The sequence below is a fragment of the Engraulis encrasicolus genome, chromosome 7 (genome assembly GCF_034702125.1).
Source record: "Engraulis encrasicolus isolate BLACKSEA-1 chromosome 7, IST_EnEncr_1.0, whole genome shotgun sequence".
Taxonomy (NCBI): domain Eukaryota; kingdom Metazoa; phylum Chordata; class Actinopteri; order Clupeiformes; family Engraulidae; genus Engraulis; species Engraulis encrasicolus.
The window spans coordinates 8,390,558-8,405,565 of record NC_085863.1 but is presented as its reverse complement, the minus strand read 5'-3'; the positions used below and the strand labels follow the sequence as shown (position 1 = coordinate 8,405,565).

Here is a 15,008-nt window from a genome sequence, read left to right as displayed (position 1 = left end):
GGCACCAACACCGGCTCCGTTCTGGTCGGCCTGAAAGCCCTAAAGGAGAGGTGTAAAATGAGCTTATTTCAAAAAATGGGACAGTATCACTTTAACTTCCCTTCTATCCACCTCTCTCTCCACATCTGTTCAGGTGCGTACCTGTCTGTCCTTGCGCTGCTCCTCATTGGTTGGAGAGGGGGCTTTCACCATGGAGACGTACTTCCCGCCTTTGAAGGCCAGCAGAGGCTCCTCCTGCCCACACAGGGCCTCCAGGAAGTACTTCAGCTGCGTGATGCGCTTGCAGTCCGCCGCAATCGCCTGGTGACACACACACACACACACACACACACACGCGCACACACACGCACACACGCGCACACACACGCACACACACACACACGCACACACACACACACACACACACACTTATGGATTTGATAACAAAAGGCAGATGACAAAGGAGACTCTACTGTTGAAGTGGTTCAGGCCCTTTCCTGTTTTCAACTGATTTGATGAGCTGAGCTGTCTCAGGCTGGGTGAGTGATGGGTGTGTGTGTGTGTGTGTGTGCTACGGTCAATGTATCACAGCTCCTGAAGAGTGTCTGTGTGTGTCTATGTGTATGTTTGTGTGTGTGTGTACTTGCTGCATATGAGCGTGTGGTGTGTGTACTACCTTGTCGGTGGTGCGATCGATGTAGCAGGCCTCCTCTAGTGTCTGTGTCTGTGTGTGTGTACGCGTGCGTGTGTGTGTATGTGTTAGAGCTGGGCGGTGTACGGTTAAAAAACCGTGATCTCGGTTTACACTACACAAGGTTCTCTTTTTGATGAGAGACGGTTTTGTTGTTGTTGTTTATAGCCTAACTATGTTATGTGCGTGAGCTTCATACTCCGTGTCACACTTCCAAAGATTCTTCTAATTCATAAGTCTCTGACACTTCATTTCAACTCTGCTAAGTCCACTGTTGTTGCTGTTCTACTAGGGAATGTCACCACAATGTAAGATGTTGATTGAACTAATAAAATAATTGGTTACGCGCTAGAGGCTAGTGAGAGTGAAACATGATGAACACACATGGCATGGATGAATCATGACAAACATTTCAATTCATTTAGCCTACCTTTGATCTCACAAAGTTAAATAAAAGGCAATTCTATGTGGTGCTATGTTAACAGGCTACAACAGTTATCTGATTCTTAACTGTATTTAATTACCATCCCAACTGTGTGCGCAGTGCTGTTAAGACTGCTTATAAGCTAAAGTAGCCTAGCTTTCAAATGCAATGGCAGACAAGATACATTGCTACATTGCTATATTTGTTTGAAATGATTTGGGGGCAAAATAGGAGCGAAACACATCGCAATATGACACAAACTACCGGACAAAATACCTTCTACGTTGGATTTGGACTTTAATTCAAAGACAATATGCACACAATATCAAGTAAATCCGTTTGTTTTATCAGTGTCTGTCTTCAGTCTGTTACGTTTCTGTCCCACTGTTGTTTACTCGCTAGTCCAGCGGCAGCATAAGGCGCCGGATGTGTTGCCAGGTGTAGAACGACAAATAAGCCATTAGTGTTGCCAGGTGTAGAACGAAATAAGCTGTTTTGGGCTGTCTTGGAAAAAAAGCCCAAAACAGCTGCTTATAATCATTTAACCCTTCTTCCTTGAAAAATCTATGACACCCTGGTCTAGATTTTAGGTTATTTTATGAAATGCTGCATTTTCCCCTTTGTTGGATAGGGAAAACTATAAATTATAGAAAATATTATTGAAATGAAAAAATGATTAAATATAAATGGAGATTAATTTAAATTCATGATTTTATCTCATTTTAACATTTAATTTGAGATCTTTTCCTCAGAAAGATTAAGATTTGGGGGGAAATCGTCGCATATCAAAAAAACGTGCAGAAAACCGTGATATCAATTTTCATCAAGAAAACCGTGATGCTAATTTTTTCCAAAACCGCCCAGCCCTAGTATGTGTGTGTATTACCTTGTCTGTCAATGTAGCAGGGCTCCTTTAGTGTGTGTGTGTGTGTGTGTTTGTGTGTGTGTGTGTGTGTGTACGCACGCGCATGCGTGTTTGGTGCGTGCATTACCTTGTCGGTGGTGCGGTCGATGTAGCAGGGCTCCTGTAGTGTGTGTGTGTGTGTGTGTGTGTGTGTGTGTGTGTGTGTGTATTACCTTGTTTGTGGTGTGGTCAATGTAGCAAGGCTCCTGTAGTGTGTGTGTGTGTGTGTGTGTGTGTGTGTGTGTGTGTGTGTGTGTGTGTGTGGGGCAGTGGCGATTTTTGGTCATAAAAATTGGGGAGGACAAGGAGGTGTTCAGTTGGATAGGTGTGGGGTAAATGGGGTTAATAATGGCAGATGTTTAGCATTAGGTTGTTTGGTAGTGGGTGGATAAGAGAGGGAGACAGAGACAGAGAGATCTTAGTGGTTACTCGTATGGCAATACATGCTTATGAGCGATATCACGTGTGAACATGAAAACAGTTCCGCTTTCCTTAGAACTTATTCATTTAAAGGTTCAATAAAATATTGGTGAAGAGGCCCTGCCGTGGTCAACCGGTAGGGCACTCGTCTGCCATGCAGCCGACCCGGGTTCGATTTCCGGCCCGGGTCATTTGCCGACCCCTCCCCGTCTCTCTGCCCATTCGCTTCCTGTCCACCTGTCACACTGCCCTATCATCAATAAAGTCGTAAATCACCACAAAAAAATCTTAAATATATTGGTTAAGTAGCCTATTCCAAATTCTCCGCTGTCTCACATGATTGGTTGACAGACGACAAACATGGACTCTTGGTCGCATTGACAACAACAACAAACCTAACTTGTCACATTCTGATTGGCTTTTGAAAAAGTCAGCTACGCTGATGGGCAGATTACTTCCATGGCTCTAGGCCCGACCAAAGGGAGGACAGTCCTCCCTTATCTCCATTCACTTAAATGTTAAAAAGTGAACCCCGCTAATCGCCCAGGTTTTCAGCATTTAAAATGGAAGTCAATGAGGGTGGAAGGGAGGACGGTCATCCACGGTCCATGAAGTGATTTATAAGTGCTAAAGTACGTTTTTATCGCTAAATACCCATCAAATACTAATAAGTATATCATAACTATGTTTTATTTTCTGTAATTCCTGCTTTAAATGATTATTTTGAGAGAGATTTTGATCTTCGTCCCTTTCCTCAATGGGAGAATGGCCACTGGTGTGTTGTGTGGTGTGAATATTACCTTGTCGGTGGCACGGTCGATGTAACAGGGCTCCTGTGGGGCGGCGAGCAGCGGTACGAAGCCGGCCAATAGGAGGTCTTCCTCCAGCAGCAGCAGCCGCAGCTCCTCATCCTCCTCCTCGCCCTCTCCATCACCCTCCACCTAAAACACCACAACACACTTTACTCATCTCCATCACCCTCCACACACCACACCACACTTTACTCATCCCCATCACCCTCCACACCACACTTTACTCATCTCCATCACCCTCCACCCCGATACGCCACACCAGACTCTACTCAGAGAGGGTGGAGTCCCCTCCTTCTTCTTCCATTTTTGAGGTGTTTGTACGAGAAGTGCGCTACCGCCATCTACAGTACTAAGGGGACTCCATTTATTCTCAACCTGAGGACTCCAAAGGTCTCCTAACCGAAGGTCTCCTAAAGGGGCGTTCACCCGACAGAAAGTGGATACCAGAAATTATCTAGAATGACTATCTCTGTCTAGAGTATCTCTGCTTTACTCATCTCCATCACCCTCCACCTGATACAACACACCACAACACATTTTACTCATCTCCAACACACCACACCACACTTTACTCATCCCCATCACCCTCCACCTGATACACCACACCACACCACACTTTACTCATCCCCATCACCCTCCACCTGATACAGGACACCACACCACACTTTACTCATCTCCATCACCCTCCACCTGATACAGGACACCACAACACACTTTACTCATCCCCATCACCCTCCACCTGATACACCACACCACAACACACTTTACTCATCCCCATCACCCTCCACCTGATACACCACACCACACTTTACTCATCCCCATCACCCTCCACCTGATACACCACACCACACCACACTTTACTCATCTCCATCACCCTCCACACCACAACACATCTTACTCATCTCCATCGCCCTCCACCTGATACAGGACACCACAACACATTTTACTCATCCCCATCACCCTCCACCTGATACACCACACCACCAGGGCTCTAAATTAACTTTTTCCACCACCAGCCAATTTGGCTAGTGGACATTTTTTCTTACCAGCCAAACAGAAGTTCAACTAGCCATTTTTTTTTATCTCGCCAAAATAAACTATGCATTAGGCTAGTTTTTTTTCTAATTAAATGGTAATTTTGTCCGAAAGTTTCTACAACACAGATAGGCCTACACTATAGGCCTGCATAGGCTAGGCCTACTATATGCCTACATAATAAGCATATTATAGGCTATATATTTTTTCATTATTTTTTAACTTCTGCTTTATTTTTTACTTTCGTTACTTAGGCCTAATTAATTTGATTAGTTTTTGTTCAATTACTCTGAAAGCAGCTGAATCACATCACACAAGCTACTCACATAACAGACCTTTAACATAGGCCTACAGTAACCAAGCACACAGCCAAACACTACAAAACCTCACATACGCACACCCCAAGGAAGGAGAAGAGATGAGAGGAAAAGGAGAGGAGAGAGGAGGAGCTCTTCTCTACCATGCGCAACAAAATGACAAGAAGCCTAGTTTAATTAAAAGTAAATAATATCTCGGGAATCTTCGCTTCCTTTGTTACTTCCACAGCTTCGTCGTTGGTTGCTTTTTTTCCTTTTCGATGGCGTGGGCTTTCCAACTTAGTTGCGCCAGGACTCTGAACATTTCAGAAGACAACTGAACTGACAGCTACGGTCACACTACTCTGACAGTCGGCTCTCCTCCTCTGCCCTGGTCGCTATTTCGTTCCACAACCACTCATTTTTAACGTCACTATTTACAATTACTACTAGCATTCACCAACACACAGAACCTTGCTCTAACCCCCGCCACATTCTCATCACTCGCACAAAACGTCTACACAACAGAAGTAGCGCTATGCATAATCTGCGTAAGTCCTGTTATTGAAACGGTCAGGGTCTCGCTGCTTAAAAAATGCAGCCTGTTACAGCAAGGTTCATATTAATAATAGCAGTAGTGACGTTAAAAAGGTTGTAGCGAAAGCGACGAGAGCATAGGAGGAGAGCTGCCTGTCAGAATAGTGTGAGCGCAGCTTAGCTGACAGAAGGCTGGTCGTCTGAAATGTTTTCAATCCTGGCGCGCGCAACAGCATGGAGTTGACGCTCGATGCACTGGAAAGCCCACGGTGGGAGGCTACCTCGTGACGCTAGTGTCCATGGGTAATGTAGGAAATCTCGCCGTATAACGTTCATCAGAGCAGCGGTTTACCGTTCATAAGTTACTGTACTCGGGCGCTAGCCAAATTGGCGGGTAGGTATTTTTTTCTACTAGCCAAAATAAATTTTCACCCGTGTTTGGCGTGTTGGCGTGTGTTAATTTAGAGCCCTGCACACCACACTTTACTCATCCCCATCACCCTCCACCTGATACACCACACCACACCACACTTTACTCATTCCAGGAACAGGCAAGTGGACAGCAGCAGATACATACTACACCAGGGGTCAGGAACCTATGGCTCTAGAGCCGCATGTGGCTCTTTTGTGAACTGTATATGGCTCTTACTTATCCAGGGATAGTTGCCAACCATCCCTTGAAATATGGAATCGTCCAGTATTCATAAATGTAAGTGCGGGTTCCATATGGAGTTGAAACAGGACAAGGGAGGTTAAAAAGTGTTAAAATGCAGGAAATTACATCTAAAAAAATAAAAAATCCTCCCAGACCTTCACCATAATGAAGTTGACAGTTGGCAACCCTTTACTTTTACTTACTTGTTATCAATAAAAGCAATAACTTGAAAGTACACTCTAAAATTGTTGGGCTTAATTGAAATACATGCTTTTGATTTAGTGTTTTTAAAATGGCATGGCTCTCATGAAAATGTCTTTTTAAAAAATGTGGCGTTTATGGCTCTCTCCACCAAATAGGTTCCTGACCCCTGTACTACACATTGCACGGTATAAAGGTATCAAGTCAAAGTCAGGCTAATTTCTATGGTGCATTTCATTCACACACAAAGCAGTTCAATGTGCTTCACAAACACAACAGATGAACAAATAAAAACATAAAAACGAAAAATATATATAATATATACTATATATATATTAGGGTGCATCAAAAAAACGCTTTTTCAGCCTATTGATCTGTCTGGGTGATAAAAGTGTTCCACTGCATGTACAAATAACACATGCAAAATATTTTTGCAATCCATGGTGGTTTACAGGTCCAACGGAATATGAGCTGATATGAAGGAACTGTGGATTAACTGCGTCAGTCTTTGCCAATTCAACGAAACCCTCCCACCTAATAACTTGGACTGTTTTTGTGATTTTGTTGAAATATTTTAACCTAAATATTTAAATGAAATAAAACCACTTTGACATATGTAAAATAACAGATTCCTAATTAACTATAATCATCAGTACCCCCCAAAATAATAGATATAGGTATTTCCGAGAAACTGGGAAATTCACACACTGACACACAGGCTAAGCAAAAGGAAAAAAATCATGCAAATTGCTCCAAGAATGGCAATGCACCAATCAAGTAGTCAATATGGCATTTGATACCACGGCTTCAAATACTGGCCATCTGAGCGCAGCCTGCATAGCCATACAGCTTTCACTGGGACGACCACTGCTGTGGTCTGGGTGCCGCCATCACATTGGCGAGGTGCTACTCAGTCAAATATTTAATGACCTCAGACTGGAGGTGTCACGCTCACCAGAGGTTGCACTGTTCTCTCATCTGAGGGATAATTGGCACCTATTGCCACATGATGACAGTGCAATTTGGAGCAATTTGCATGTTAGGTTGCCAACGATAGTTCCACAAGCTTCATCAGCCCCCTTTGTTTATGCAGGCACACCAAGCAACTTCAGCTGTGTATTATCTCCAACAACAACTGTCAGGCGCTCTTCCTTCTGGCGCACATTGTCAAGTGTCTGCGTCAACTTGCTGTCCCAGTGCAGGGTGCACAAGGCAGGTGGTATCCACTGCTCATGGCATTCCTCACTGATGGTCTTCAGCACTTTACGGCGTGATCGATCTGCTGTGGCATGTGGAAACTTTTGACAAATCACCACCTGACTCTGAGATCAGGCCACGTGTGAAAGCAGCTTGCTGCATAGGAGTCATCTTCAACCTTGTAGCCAGTGACACAAGATTTGGCCGGCTGAGGATGTCTGGTGGAATCAAGACTGTGGTGCCAGACCTGCTTTGTGTCCTGTAGACACCAGAGTAAAGTCCTTTCAGAAATTACTTGTGAGAGTTGCAAGTAAGAATTCAAAGTCCCTCCATGGCTGAAGATCAGCTCAACAGTTATTCACCATGCCTAACAAACTCAGAGTCAAACACTCTGATTTTCATGAGGCCTTTATTTATTACAACATCATTCTATCCAAAACTGAAGATTTTTTTCCTTTTGCTTAGCCTGTGTGTCAGTGTGTGAATTTCCCAGTTTCTCGGAAATACTTATATCTATTATTTTGGGGGGTACTGATGATTATAGTTAATTAGGAATCTGTTATTTTACATATGTCAAAGTGGTTTTATTTCATTTAAATATTTAGGTTAAAATATTTCAACAAAATCACAAAAACAGTCCAAGTTATTAGGTGGGAGGGTTTCGTTGAATTGGCAAAGACTGACGCAGTTAATCCACAGTTCCTTCATATCACCTCATATTCCGTTGGACCTGTAAACCACCATGGATTGCAAAAATATTTTGCATGTGTTATTTGTACATGCAGTGGAACACTTTTATCACCCAGACAGATCAATAGGCTGAAAAAAACGTTTTTTGATGCACCCTAATATATATAATATACAGGATAAAAGTAGAGGGGCCATTCCTGAAGACATCTGTGTGTGAACAGCACCTCTCTCACCTTGTAGAGTGCCGCCTCCCCATGAGACACACGCGCCAGCTCATTACACAGATCTGCCAGGCAACTCCACACACTAGGACTACTGGTACTGCAGGGGAGAGAGAGAGAGAGAGAGAGAGAGAGAGAGAGAGGGGGGTGGAGGGGGGTTGGAGAGGGAGAGGTAGAGGTAGAGGTAGAGGGAGAGGGAGAGGGAGAGAGAGAGAGAGAGAGAGAGAGAGAGAGAGAGAGAGAAAAGTCATTACATTTAATTTATATAGCAAATTTAAAAGCAGCAAGCGTGTGTGTGTGTGTGTGTGCGTGTGCGTGTGTGCGTGTGTGTGTGCGTGTGCGTGTGTGCGTGTGTGTGCGTGTGCAAAGCATAGCTCACCCCATGTTGCTGGGCGCAGGGTTCCAGTGTTCGGGGTGTCCGAGCATCCAGTCGGACCACACCTTGGCACTGGGCAGCAGCTCGCGCAGGTCGGCCGAGAAAGAGGACACGCGCACCATCTTCTGCATGGCACAGTCCGTACAGCTGGAGGAGCCCGCCTCACAGCCCTCCACACACACCATGTCTACAGGACACAAGAGGACAGAGGACGTAAGGGATGGGTGAACAGCCCCTCCACACACATGGGTCAAAGACGTGGCAAATGAAATTGTCATTCAGTGTAACGGATACCTTCTGCTGACTGTAACTGTAAAACTCTTTTTATTTTATTTTTTTCCAGTGAATTCATGAAAGCCTCGGCTGTCATCCATTCACTTGAAACAATTTAAAAATCATGTTTTTTACCGTTACAGTCAGCAGAAGGTATCCCTTACACTGAATGACAATGCCATTTTGCACGTCTTTGACCCACATGTACGCATACACACACAACATGTCTAGAGGAGATAGAAGGGTGAAATGAATGGGGGTGGGTTAACAGCCCTTCACATACCATGTCTAAGGAAGACTACTGTAAAGGTTGTTGCGTTGCGACATTGTGTTTAACATTGTGCCCAATCACTGTAAACTGTCACTGTAAACTTAAAGTTACGACAAATTTGGGACAAAATCTAGTTGAAATGGTGGAGTCTGGCCAAGGCATTATGACTACGGTCATGAGCAGGTATAAATAATGATGTGTGTCTTTCCATCTATGGGAGATTCTCTCAGCATGTGTGTGTGTGTGTGTGTGTGTGTGTGTGTGTGTGTGTGTGTGTGTGTGTGTGTGTGCGCGTGTGCGTGTGTGTGTGTGCGCGCTCACCTGTGGGTGCCTCTCTGAGCAACTGTGAGCAGCGCTGTACCAGCAGCCCGAACATGGCCAAGCCCAGAGCTGTGGCCTGCTCCTGCAGCGGGGACCGAACATCCCCATCGCTGTCACCATCTAAACACACACAACACAAACTCATTAGTATAGGAAGCCGTTCAAAAACACCCAAAACACCTTAAAAATCATATTAAAAATGCATCCAAATGGCTATTTATAGCATTTTGGAAAGTATATATGCAAGTATATTGTATATTTTACATAACATTGTGCTGTATTGTATGCGTTGTTCTATTTGTACCTCTGCTCTGTGCATTGTGTATGGTGAACATGTTGATGGTGATGATCTGAAGGAGGCGTGTGCTTCCCAAGGCGGAGGGGCTGTGCTGAAGGAGAACCCGGAACTCCTGAAGAACTCGACTGGCTACCTCAGGAAACGTCTCCATACTGACACACACACAGACACACACACAGACACACACACACACACACAAACACACACACACACACACACACACACACACACACACACACACACACACACACACACACACACACACACACACACACACACACACACACACGCACACGCACACGCACACACACAAACACAAGTACAGTGTATGTACAAGGAGCAATGACCAAAACCAAAACGTCAAAAGTCAGAATTTAGAAGAAATTTGGCATTAGAACATTCCTATTTGATATCTTACCCAACTTTAGTGAAGAGCTTTCCATGTGTGTGGAGGAAACTAAGAATAAAACCTTTCTGGAGCTGGAAATAGAGAGAGAGAGAGAGAGAAAAAAAACATAAGAGGCTTGAACAAACATCACAACAACTGCACAAAAGTACCAAATCGTGAGCATACCATGTACCAAAAGCAGAGCATAGACAAAAGGCCATTAAAAACGTTTAAGAAAAAATCTAGCCTATTAGGGCGCGATAACACAGACCGCGGATATCTGCCTGCAATCTGCCATGCGCGTCCAGCTGATTAATCAGAAATGACCACACAGAGCGCGGATCCACTGCCCATTCGAATGCGGTGACTAGGCAACGTAACGACTCAACTGTCACTCGCAACGAAGCCTAATCGATGGTGTCGTGTCATTAAATGTTCTGAAAACATACACAAAATGCTTTGTCCATTCATCTATGTAAAATGTATTTTCTTGCTCTCCTAATGTTGGATAGTGAATCTGACATGAATGTTGATAACGGTCTCCTATCGAACATCTGGAAATCCGCCGCGGGTTTTCCGCCTTGAGTTGAACTTTTTTCAACTCGATCCGCCCGGCGCGGAGAGGCGGAGAATCCGCAACCCGCCTTGCACTGATATTAGACGCGTAATCCGCTCATTTTCATTGACAAACAATAGAACACATCCGCCTCCTACTGTAAAATCCGCGGTCTGTGTGATCGCGCCCTATATGGGGAAACAAGGTTAATCATTATGAGCAACTCCCAATGTACCAAAGCATTTTTAATCTGCTTTTGTTGGCAAAATGAGATGAATGTCTACTTTCAATGAAACTCTGTAGGAGAGTGAAAGGGAGATTAGAATATCCAACATCTGCAACCCCAGTGCGCGTACATAGTAAAGCAGTGTTTCTCAACGGAGTTGCTACAGCACCCCAGGGGGAACTGGGGAGCCCTAGGGGGGCGTTGAGAAGGATACAGCTGAGTGGAGGCGGGGCTTAATTCCCACTGGGGGGTATTAGTCCATTTTATTTTTCAATACTAAAGGCGGTGTTGGCAGACGTATGATGAGATCAAGGGGGTGTTAGGTGGCTTATGATGAGGTCAAGGGGGAGTTTGGTGGCTTATGATGAGGTCAAGGGGGAGTTTAGTGGCTTATGATGAGGTCAAGGGGGAGTTTAGTGGCTTATGATGAGGTCAAGGGGGAGTTTGGTGGCTTATGATGAGGTCAAGGGGGAGTTTGGTGGCTTATGATGAGGTCAAGGGGGAGTTTGGTGGCTTTATGATGAGGTCAGGGGGGCGTTTGGTGGCTTTATGATGAGGTCAAGGGGGAGTTTGGTGGCTTATGATGAGGTCAAGGGGGAGTTTGGTGGCTTTATGATGAGGTCAAGGGGGAGTTTGGTGGCTTATGATGAGGTCAAGGGGGAGTTTGGTGGCTTATGATGAGGTCAAGGGGGAGTTTGGTGGCTTATGATGAGGTCAAGGGGGTGTTTAGTGGCTTATGATGAGGTCAAGGGGGAGTTTGGTGGCTTATGATGAGGTCAAGGGGGAGTTTGGTGGCTTTATGATGAGGTCAAGGGGGAGTTTGGTGGCTTATGATGAGGTCAAGGGGGTGTTTGGTGGCTTATGATGAGGTCAAGGGGGAGTTTGGTGGCTTATGATGAGGTCAAGGGGGAGTTTGGTGGCTTATTATGATGAGGTCAAGGGGGTGTTTGGTGGCTTATGATGAGGTCAAGGGGGTGTTTGGTGGCTTATGATGAGGTCAAGGGGGTGTTTGGTGGCTTATGATGAGGTCAAGGGGGAGTTTGGTGGCTTATGATGAGGTCAAGGGGGAGTTTGGTGGCTTATGATGAGGTCAAGGGGGAGTTTGGTGGCTTATGATGAGGTCAAGGGGGAGTTTGGTGGCTTATGATGAGGTCAAGGGGGAGTTTGGTGGCTTATGATGAGGTCAAGGGGGTGTTTGGTGGCTTATGATGAGGTCAAGGGGGTGTTTGGTGGCTTATTATGATGAGGTCAAGGGGGAGTTTGGTGGCTTATGATGAGGTCAAGGGGGTGTTTGGTGGCTTATTATGATGAGGTCAAGGGGGAGTTTGGTGGCTTATGATGAGGTCAAGGGGGTGTTTGGTGGCTTATGATGAGGTCAAGGGGGTGTTTGGTGGCTTATGATGAGGTCAAGGGGGAGTTTGGTGGCTTATGATGAGGTCAAGGGGGAGTTTGGTGGCTTATGATGAGGTCAAGGGGGAGTTTGGTGGCTTATTATGATGAGGTCAAGGGGGAGTTTGGTGGCTTATTATGATGAGGTCAAGGGGGCGTTTGGTGGCTTATGATGAGGTCAAGGGGGAGTTTGTTCAAAAAAAGATTGAGAACCACTGATGAAGAGGCACATGAAGCACCATATGAAATAATGTACTCCACTTCCTGGTGGAAGTTCACTCTGTCTCTGATGTTCTTTAATGAACTCTCTAATCCCTCTTATGCCCTCAATAAACTCTCCACCGTTCTGTCATGAACCAAACTTCTGGCAGAAGCACGGGCGCACGTGTACTGTGCACACACTCTCACACTGACACACGAGGGAGATTTGAGATGTTTCGCATCCGAGTGTGTTTGCACTGATGTGGGCGAATATCCACGGTAACAGGAGAACAGCTGCTAGGCGGACTGCTGATTCACCCGACAACCACATCCCACTACCTTGTCAAGACTCTGTGTGTGTGTGTGTGTGTGTGTGTGTGTGTGTGTGTGTGTGTGTGTGTGTGTGTGTGTGTGTGTGTGTGTGTGTGTGTGTGTGTGTTTGTGTGTATTTCTGTATGTCTATGTGTATGTTGAACAACTGCCTTGACCTCTTAGCAAATAATTGTTTGTTTGTGTTTGTGTGCGTGCGTGTGTGTACATCTGTGCCTGGGTGGGCAATGCATGTTCCTTTATGTCTGTATAAGTGTATGTGCGCTGACCGCAGTAACCTCCTCAAAAAGTATTGTGTGTGTGTGCGGTGCGGTGGGCATGTGCATGCATTAATATATAGGCTATATGACAGAGACCACCAATCCGTCCATACACTATGAGTCTATTCCAGGGGATCTGCATAGAAACCCACTGTATGACCAACATGAACGCAGGCTGAAACAACTCTGCATGAAAGGAGCATGGAGACAATGGCAATAATAGCAATAACAGGAAGAGGAGAGGAGACGAGAGGAGAGGAGAGGAGAGAGGAGAGGAGAGAGGAGAGGAGAGGAGAGGAAAAGAAGAGGACCGGAAGATGAGTCTCGTTGTGAAGGCCACTTGAGTGAAGAAAACACAAAGAGCCCAAAGAACCAGGGGCCACTACATTCAAGAGACAGCGCACGTGTGTGTGTGTGTGTGTGTGTGTGTGTGTGTGTGTGTGTGTGTGTGTGTGTGTGTGTGTGTGTGTGTGTGTGTGTGTGTGTGTATCCTGACAGTATGTGCGCAGTTGAGTAGGTGGATGAACCAACAGCTCTCGATTTGGGTTGGTGACTACGCAAACCTGTATATTCACAGTAGGGATGTGCATTTCTGCCAAAAACACTATTCGAAATTCGATGGCCACTATTCGAATGTTATTCGAAAATCGGAAAGGAAAAAAAAGGACGTGCGTTTGCTGACTGAGGGACTCCCACCGTCATCCCTTGAAAACATGTAAATTCCGCCGACGTATCATAAAGAGTTCAATACTTATTTACAGTGGCCTTCCATCTACAGCACCGGGGGGAGCAATAGCTAGAAAATGCTGTCGAGTGAACACCTCTGAACGTCCAGCAGCACGTTCACTGGAAGAGGGAGTCTGTGCGTCCGTGACGAGAAATATTTCTCATTCCCTTCCTCTCCTTCCATTCTCGTGGCACGGCAAAGTAAACCCCACTGAACAGTTGTTCGCTAGTTGGGCTGCAGTAGAACTAGTTAGCAATTGACATTGTTGACAGACAGTATCCCGATTCGCACGGCTACAGGGGTGGCTTTTACTTCGGAAAAGTTAGCTCATCATTATCAGCGTTAGAGATATTGAAATAACCTGCCATTGTTGACACTGACATTGGCTAACAGCTACAAGTAGCTTACCTTGCAGAAGTGTACGCTGGCCAAATCAGACGCACATTGATGTGACATTATTCCCGAACAGTTGCAGATGACAGTCCATGTTTACAAAACCATCACCGATTGCAGATTTACAGTGTCAACGATTTATTTATGAATGCCCAATGCCCATTCCTGAAATGCACGAGATGCGTGGTTTGTCCCTGGCTGTAAACAGTGTGTCGTGTCGGCGGGGGTGGGACGCTTTCAGACACACTCGCCTTACGTGTCGGAAATGAAAGATGAGCATCTTATCTAGAGCTACCAGAGAAATTGGAATACAGGGGAGCTACTAGGTTAATTTAATGTAACCCTGCAGTAGTTTTCATTTGTCACTTAACACTGCAAGGGAGGCCAACACAGATTTTTAGATGCGTCCCAGCATCTCTATAAGAGGGTCTGTCTGTCCGTCCGTCCGTCCGTCTGAAACGCATTCCTTCAATTGTTCCTTCCTGTGGCCACAAGGCGGCAGAGTTGGCATTATGGACCGGAGCGAATGCGTGCAAGCCAGAACATATATGATAGGCTATTTACCAAACAGGCACTAAGCTGATTGCATTGTGAGACAACTGAGGGGGGCATTCCATTTTTGGCATTGTTTTGCGTTTGGACAATGGGAGGCAACTTTATTTTGGTTCGTCAGAAACTCGCGGAAATGAACGATTTAGAAGTCGGCAGGCAGTTTTTGACACAGATGTTATGTGCTCGGATAGAGGGGCGTTTGCATTGCATAGCTCCACGATATGGAACCGTAATTAGTTGACAGTGCATACAGCTCTTCCTCTAAACGTGGACCTGTAACATTTGGCTGGCTGTTCTCCTTTCATAACATTCACATTTTCCTTTGTGCTTGGATAGAGGGGCGTTTGCATTGCATAACGCTCCACGACATGGAACTGTAATTAGT

The 15,008-nt window shown here is 45.3% G+C and overlaps 1 protein-coding gene across 2 annotated transcripts in view; it reads right to left on the bottom strand.

Annotated features, from left to right (window-relative positions):
- Positions 1–15,008, bottom strand: part of smg6 (SMG6 nonsense mediated mRNA decay factor) — a 38,398-nt gene that overhangs the window by 7,428 nt on the left and 15,962 nt on the right. The window contains exons 9-15 of one of the 2 annotated variants that reach the window (XM_063202837.1): positions 10,020–10,081; positions 9,608–9,753; positions 9,304–9,423; positions 8,442–8,625; positions 8,075–8,162; positions 3,219–3,359; positions 142–300 (exon numbers count right to left, since the gene is read on the bottom strand). In XM_063202837.1, the coding sequence (XP_063058907.1) occupies positions 142–300; positions 3,219–3,359; positions 8,075–8,162; positions 8,442–8,625; positions 9,304–9,423; positions 9,608–9,753; positions 10,020–10,081 (900 nt within the window). Of the gene's footprint in view, positions 1–141; positions 301–357; positions 2,205–3,218; positions 3,360–8,074; positions 8,163–8,441; positions 8,626–9,303; positions 9,424–9,607; positions 9,754–10,019; positions 10,082–15,008 lie in introns of those variants that run through there. The other variant, XM_063202838.1, reaches the window with a different exon arrangement.